General features: G+C 41.5%; 1 protein-coding gene across 1 annotated transcript; it reads left to right on the forward strand.

Moving 5' to 3' along the window:
* The first annotated feature begins 3,495 nt into the window (after positions 1 to 3,495).
* LOC148041556 (pentatricopeptide repeat-containing protein At2g33680-like) lies at positions 3,496 to 8,263 on the forward strand. Its single transcript, XM_087680721.1, has one exon. The coding sequence runs from the start codon at positions 4,080 to 4,082 to the stop codon at positions 7,431 to 7,433; it is 3,354 nt and encodes a 1,117-aa protein (XP_087536847.1). The 5' UTR covers positions 3,496 to 4,079; the 3' UTR covers positions 7,434 to 8,263.
* Positions 8,264 to 8,628: the final 365 nt, after the last annotated feature.

Here is an 8,628-nt window from a genome sequence, read left to right on the forward strand (position 1 = left end):
TTGCCGATCCAATATGGAGAGCAGCTATGCAAGATGAGTATGACAATATAATGAATAATGACACTTGGGAGCTAGTGGATTAACCTGAAAAGAGGAAGATTATTGGCACCAAGTGGGTATGGAAGGTAAAGTATAAGGTTGATGGAAGCTTAGAAAAGTACAAAGACAAATTAGTTGCACATGGATTTTCACAAGTTGAAGGATTTGATTTTCAAGAATCATTTGCTCCAACTTCTAGGATGATCACTTTCGCACAGTACTTGCATTGACTGCTTATCAGAAGTGGCAAGTTTACCAAATGGATGTCAAATCAACGTTCTTGAATGGTGACCTTAGGGAGGAGATGTATGTGGCTTAGCCACCAAGGTTTGAGGCCCCCCATTCTGAGAACAAAGTTTGTAACATGAAGAAGGCATTATATGGGCTAAAACAAGCCCTAGAGCATGGTTCCAGCACATAGATAAATTCTTTCTAGGTTTGAATTTCAAAACATATGCCTCATATACTAACTTGTATGTTTACATGGATAGTGAAAAGTCTGTAGTGATTGTCCTATATGTGAACGACCTTCTTACTATAGGTAACTATGAAGATATGATCCATTAGACTCGAAAGGCTTTGAGCTCTAAGTTTGAAATTATAGATTTGGGCTTATTGCACTATTGTTTGGGGATTGAAGTATGGTAAGTGCCTTACAAAATATTCATCTCTCAAAAGAAGTATGCATGGGATATCTTAAAAGCATTTAGCATGATCGAGTGTAAGAAGATAGCTACACCTATGGAGATCAATGTGAAGTTATCCATTGAGGGTACATCAACACTAGTAAACATTGGGAGGTATAGGAGGTTGATTGGCAGCCTCATCTACTTGTGTAACACTAGGCCAGATATCTGTTTTGATGTTGGTGTTTTGAGCAAGTTCTCAAACAAACAACAAGAAAGTCATTGCTAGGATGTGGGTGCTTAGATACTTGAAGGGAACTCTTGACTATGGTATTGCATACAATTTTGAAAGTGCTCTTACAGGGAACTGTGTCTTAGATTGGATAGGTGACAATGATTCCAAGAAATCAATTTTTGGATATTGTTTCTCTTTAGGTTCAAGAATCTTCTCTTAGATCAGTAAGAAGTAACCAACTATGGCATTGTTGTCTTCTACCGAAGCAGAGTACAAGGCAACTTGCTTTGCTGCATGTGAAGCAGTATGGTTAAGGAGGATCCTATGGCATATGGGAGTACATGATGAAGATCCAACAATGCTAAGATGTGATAATCAGAGTTGCATTGCCATTGCCCAAAATCCAATTTTTCATGCATGCACCAAACACATTGAGATCCAATATCACTATGTGCATGACTTGATCAAGGATGGGATGATAGAGCTGGGGTCTACTGTCCAACGGAAGAGAATGGAGTAGATATTTTCACCAAAGCTCTTACGAAGGATCTCCTTCGAATTCATCTTTAGAGACTCGGCAATGGACCGAGATTGTAGTTCACCTTCAAGTGGATATTGAGGGGAGGGGGATATTAGATATACTCAATGCTCCACCTCATAAGGTGCCACCCATGATCCATGATGCTCTAAGTTGTAAGGTCCCCATTATGAGGAGAAGCTATGTGTGAGCACGGACATTGGGTCGGTCCTGACTTGTATGTGAGATAAATTCTATGTGACTGAGTGGAAAAAGGTGACCTTTGTGGATCTAGCATTTGGATTAGATAGAGTAGTTGACTATTGTCTTGACTCCATATGTGTTGTTAGCTCATGTTCCATGGCTAAAAACTACAATTCTTGTAACAAAGAAGAGAAGAATACAGTTGTCTCTAAACTTGTGCTTCTCAAAATGAAGAGAAGAAGACCCTAAATAACCGAGATTAGCTTTTTAAATGAGTAACCGAGGACTCCGCAATCCAATCTTGTTTTTATTTAAGAGCTCATTAATGACTCGGTCATTAATAATAAGTGAGCTACTTACTGGACCAAACCTAAGCACAAGCTAGCAAAACCTTCAAATGATCATCAAACCTAAGATGAAACTTTCAAATGAATGAAAGTTTCATTCTTTTTTCTTAGCCTTCAATTAATGATAGTTTCACATTGTGCCTTGTTTCTTTTGCCCCATCCTTGTACCACATAGCCTATACACTTGTCCATTGTATGTCCAAGTGTAAAATCCTTCACGGTTGGTGTAATGGTCACGGTGCTAAGAGCTAGAAGTACCAAAATTAGAGTTCATTTTAGTTAAGTCATTAAGCCCATTTCTCACTCTGGTGACATATTTTCCCTCTTGAAAGATTGCAAGTGACCCCAATTACATAATAGTTAAGATTCAACACAGCATCCAAAATGACCAATACAAGTTTTCCAAGAACCAAGCATTGTATTGTTATTGTATGTATTCTCAATGTACAAATATCTAAACATAGTTCCAAGTAACTAAGCACATTGTTGTTCCTAAATGCATTGGCAAATATACAAATGTTTGTATATGGTTTCAAGTAATCAAGCATATAAATGTTACTCCATGTATTACCCTTGTACTATTGTGCAAGTTGGTAGCCATTGTGCTAGTAGACAACCAATCACAAGTGCACATATCCATGGCTATCAAAATGGTACTCACTACACTAGTGAATAACAAAGTGGAGTTGTAGAAACACACGTGTCTGCCACATTGATCACAGTATGTCTCAAAGCTTATTGTCTACTAAGACAAGAGGACACAACAAACCCACTAGCTTCATTCAAGCAATGCAAATTCTTTTAAAAAATATCCATCTATTTTCTCAAAGTTAGCCAAAGAAAGTATTTATCACTTTCTTAGTAGCATCAATACATCGAAGCCCTGCAATTGTAGACTATTACTTTTTTGACACCAAAGATGACCATACCTTTTTAAAAATTAACTCCATTTAGCTATCAAACTTAGCATAGCATATGCTTTACTTATTGGAGGTCCAAATACACCAAGATGCCACAACAAGAGATTCACCCACTCCCATATCACTTGTGTATCATCCTCAAAGCTCAAACCTACCATTGACAAATCAAGTGTATAGAAACATCCAATCAACATATACAAAAGCCCTCAATATAAGTACATGCCTAAAGCCTACAAGATCATGAACACGAAGGCTCTAACAAGTTGTAACTAACTTCAAATAAAAAGTTCGTGTCATAATGCATAAACATTGTGCACTGATCAAAAGCTCTAAAGGGCTATCAAAACCTCCCCTGTAATCCTTATCCATCTATCCATAGGATCATTCAAGCATTAGCCTATGATCCTTTGTTCAGACCAAGTCAAAAGGAAACTAAATTGGCTCGTACATATGTACACAGATCAAATACAGAATGAATTTGAAATCATCACATTGATCATCATGTTTAGCCAAAATACAATGAAATGAACAACACATTTAAACAAAGATAATTTAGTAGAAAAGAATTCATTATGTTGAAGAGAGAGCTTGGGCACATGTGCCTCCCTAGGCAAGGTTGCGGCAGTAGAGCGTTAGCCACCACACCACCTCTTTCCTTATCAGATTTCAATCAGAAACACCCTTCGGAGTCTGACTAATGACTCCTTCATGTACCGTCAGGCAAGGTCCGGCGGGGTTCAGCAACCAACTAGCTTCCTCCAGGTTGACCTTAACCTGTCACAGAGATTTTATCGAAGCATGTGCCCATAACTCCGATTCAATGGAAGTAAAATATGGCACAATTGCCTCTGCGTGAAATAGTCTCTGGCCAGCTGGATCTTCTTCAGAAATTTGACGGAAGGCCTCGTGTGCCCATGGGTGAGAGTCGCCTGCATTGGTCGACCTGATGTATTCTCTGGATTGCTAAATTCATCGACTGAAGGTCCTTTTTAGGCTACATAGGTCTGTTGGGTCATAATTAAAACGTCTCCAGGCTATGTGGGACCCTCTCGTGCTTAACGAGATATCTCCAGGGGAGAGAGCGAGCGAGGGAGCCGAGAGAAGGCGGAGTCCGGACATCCATCACCATTCCTGAAGTGTTCGCATCCAGAGAAAGCGTGATCTTTTCTGCTATTATGTTGCGAAGAAGGGATGCAGGCCGAGCTGCCTGCATTGGTCAGAGAGAATCTGATTGCAGCCCTCCAGGAATGCAGACAGAAGAAGGATGTACAGCAGGCCAGGCAGTTGCATGCCTACATGCGCCAGCAACAGCTGGATTGCCATCCAGTGTTTGGCAATCACCTTGTCCCCATGCTTGTGGAATGTGGACGCTTGCCATACGCGCAGCTCACCTTCGACAGACTCCCCTGCCGCAATGAGCACTCCTGGACGTCCCTCATCTCTGGGTACATTAGCTCTGGAGACCCCCAACATGCCTTCCTGTTGTATGACAAGATGCAGCAGGATTGCACCGTACGACCAAACAGGGTCACTTACCTCACCCTCCTCAATGCTTGCGCACGGCTTAAGGATGCAGAGAGAGGCCACCGATTGCATGTGGATATCACCCTGCAAGGCTTGGAAAGTGAGCTTACTGCCAGCAGTCTGGGAAACACGATGGTGGATATGTACGGTAAATGCAGCCTGCTTGCAGAAGCACACAAAGTGTTCGATGGGCTGTCAGTTAAAAATGCCATTTCCTGGGCTGCGTTGATTACAGCATATGGTGAACATGGGTCTGGTGAGGAACTGCAATTTTGTCTCCAAAAAATGAAATCGGAAGGCGTGTCTCCTGATTCTGTTGCTTTGATTTGCAGCTTGAAAGCTTGTGGCAAGACAGGAGCTGTTCAAACAGGCTTTGAGATCCATGCTGACATTCTCAGAACAGGAATGGAAACACAAACTCATGTCAGAAGTACACTGGTGGATATGTATATGAGATTTGGTCTAATTGCAGAAGCATGCCAGGTGTTTAATAAACCATCCATTGGATATGTATGCTCATGGAATGCATTGATTGCAGGGTACACTGAACATGGACTTCAGGAGGAAGTAGAGAGCTGCTTTAACCGGATGCAGCTGGAAGGTCTGCCCATGGACTCTGCCACCTCTGTTTGCAGCTTGAAAGCTTGTGGCATATTTAGACTTCTAGAAACAGGCCAAAAATTACATACCGAAGTAGCAAAAATGGGATTGGAAACAGAACTTTATGTAGGTAGTACATTGGTGGAAATGTACAATAAATGCAGCTCACTCTCAGAAGCTCATGATGTTTTTTGTGGACTACCAGTTCGAGATGCAGTATCTTGGGCTGCAATGATTCTAGGATATACTGAACATGGTTTGGGTGAGGAGGCTTGGAACTGTTTTGAACAAATGCAGCTGGAAGGCATATCTCCTGATTCTGTGACAGTTGTTTGCACTTTGAAGGCTTGTGGCACCATAGGATCCCTAGAAACAAGCCACAAAGTACACTCTGAAATACTGAAAAGGGGATTGGAAACAGAACTTTATGTTAGCAGTACTTTAGTGGATGTCTATCTGAAATGTGGCTCACTAGCAGAAGCATGGCAGGCTTTTGACAAACTACAAGTTCGAGATGTGGTCTTGTGGAATGCAGTCATTGCAGGATATACTGAACAAGGGAATGATACAGAAGCATGGAACTGCTTCCAACAAATGCAACTTGAAGGTGTGTCTGCAGATGCTGTTACCTTCATCTGCAGCTTAAAATCCTGTTGTGTCATGGGTGCTCTAGAATCGGGCCACACAATTCATGCTGAATTAACCAGAAGGGGCTTAGAAAGACAGCCTAATGAGGCCAGTGCATTAGTGGATATGTATACCAGATGTGGCTTGCTTGCAGACGCAGTTCAAGTGTTCAATTGCCTACCAGACCATAATTTGATGTCTTGGAACGCATTAATTTCAGGCTTTGCTGAACATGGCCTTGGTAAAGAAGTTAACAACTGTTTCCGGCAAATGCAATTAAATGGCACATCTCCTGATTCTGTTACTTTTGTCTGTGCTTTGAAAGCTTGTGGAAACCAAGAATATTTAGATTTTTGTCAAAAATTACACGCTGAAGTAATCAAAAGAGGATTGGAAACAGACAATTATATTGGCAACACCCTTGTGGATGTGTACTCCAAAACCAGCTTATTTGCAGAAGCCCAACATGTTTTCGAGGGTCTTCCAATCAGAGATTCTGTGTGCTGGAATGCACTGATTTCAGGATATGCTGACCATGGCTTTGATTTGGAGGTCGAAAGTTGTTTCAAACAGATGCAGCTAGAAGGAATCTCTGTTGATGCAGTTACATTTGTTCTCTGCTTGAAATCCTGTGGTATTATAGAAGCCTTAGAAACTGGCCAAGTAATACATGTGGAACTGACCAAGAGAGGACTGGAAAAAGAACGTTTTGTTGGCCACACTTTGGTAGATATGTACAGCAAGTGTAGCTTACTTACTGAAGCACGACGAGTATTTGACAAATTATATGTTCGAGGTCTAGGCTCATGGAATGCAATGATTTCAGGATACGCTGAGCATGGTCTCGATGATCAAGCATTGAACTGCTTCAAAGAGATGCAGCTGGAAGGTGTGTCTGCAGATGATGTCACATTTGTTGTTTGCTTGAAAGCTTGTAGTGGCATGGTGGCTTTAGAAACAGGTCTAGAAATACACACTGAAATCTGGAAGTTGGGTTCAGAAGCAGATGTTTTTGTCGGTAATGTAATGGTAGATATGTATGGCAGATGTGGGTTGGTTGGAGAAGCATGGAGTGTATTCAACAGTATTCCTATCCGAGATGTGATAACTTGGAATGCAATGATAAAGGCTTTTGGTGAGAATCATTATGGATACTTAGCTATACAATGTTTTGAGGACATGCAAGAGCAGGGTGTAAGGCCAGATTCCATCACGTTCACCTGTCTTCTTGCTGCATGCAGCCATTCTAGTCTGGTATATGAGGGTCAGGCTTATTTCAAGCTGATGAAAGAAAAATGTGGTGTAGCGGCAACATTAGAGCACTACGCTTGTATGGTTGATTTACTTGGCAGATCAGGGCATGTTTGTGAGGCAGAGAGATTTATTGGAGGCCTGCAATGTCCTCCATGCTGTGTTATCTTGATGGCTCTGCTGAATGCCTGTAAGATTTACGGGGAAGTGGAACTGGGTGAAAGATGCTTTCAGCAGCTAGTGGAGACAAATCAAGAAGATGCTTCTGCATACTTGCTGATGACAGACATGTATGCATGTGCTGGCAGGTGGCTGGATGCAAACAGAGTAGAGGAGACGAGGTCATATGCAGGTGCCAAAAAAAAAGCAGGTAATGCATCTCTTGAGGTGGATGGCAGTTTGCAGGTATTTGTTGTGGGTATCAAGCAAAGCAAGGCGATAACCCAAATCCTATGCCTTATAAGCTCATCCACAAGGCATGAAGGTTATGTGCCAAATTTAGATATGACTACAAAGTGCTCATTTGATGAAAAAGGATTATGAATGTAGTATCGTCCTTCTTAGCAAAGTTTCACTCTGTCTATCATTGAAAGCCCTGGACGCTTATGTTGGATGCTCGAATAGTATTGAAAGAGGGATCTAACCCTGATACTGAATATACTAACTGCTGCTCTAGAGAAGATTCTGTAGCACTACTCTGCAGTGTTGAGTATGAAAGATTAGGGCTTTGTGATAATGTATTTTAAGGCTGGAGAAGTGCCAGCTTGGGAACCCTTTGCCAGTCTTTGTACTTGTATCATCTCTTCTGAGAATTGAAGCCTACATGTGGGCACTGAGTGCTTCAGATATGGTTAGGGATGCATGAGGTATCAGTCTGTATCCTCTAGTAAGAGGCTAACTCATGACCTTGGGAGCACATAGGAGCAGTTGCAGTGAATGGTGGAAGAGCTGAGAGCAAGCTCATTGGCCGCCACACAGGCCACTTTCTGCTAGGGCGCAGCGGGGGGAACACATTGACATGATTATACCAGTTTGATTTAGTACATCCAAGTCAATAGGAGATGAGCAAATAATCCTTAGGTTTTCTTTCTTACTAGGACTCTAACTACGAGTAGACGTTGGACCAATCAAAATAAAGTTCTGGGTTCTATTTTTTATTTCAGATCACACAAATCCTATAATGGGTACACTTGCAATAGCAGAGTGCTACACTACTAAGACTGATGAATTGTATCATCACCCAGTGTGAGCTACATAGCGCATTGCAAAGTAACACAACTAATCTTCTCCACTAGAAGACCCTCTAAAAGATAACTCTAGAACTATTTATACAAGTATTTATGCATACATAAACATATGTGCATAGACTCGTCCACACTTGAACAAGGCAAAATGGAGCACATACCATGATAGAATCAAACTTGCTTTTTCCCTTTTATCTTGACTGTTGTCATCTTTGACTAGTAATTAATAATTAATCTATCTCCCTCTCCCTCTCCCTCTCTCTCTCCAGCTTTTGTAACTAAACAAGTTCTCTCCCTCCCGCTTCCTGGCCCCCACAAGAGACTACCCTAACCCTCCTTGGATCCATTTTACTAGATGGTTCATGGCCAACATCGTCCTTCTGTGAAATTAGTTAGTACATAGCCCTCCATTCCTCATGGTCCTGTGAACTTACTGGACCTGATTGCCAAGAGAGCCTAACTTCTTAGGTAATTATAAACTGCCACCAATTGCT

This window comes from Lygodium microphyllum, chromosome 1, assembly GCF_053477565.2.
Source record: "Lygodium microphyllum isolate KBCC chromosome 1, Lygodium_microphyllum_v1.1.10, whole genome shotgun sequence".
NCBI classification, from domain to species: Eukaryota; Viridiplantae; Streptophyta; class Polypodiopsida; order Schizaeales; family Lygodiaceae; genus Lygodium; species Lygodium microphyllum.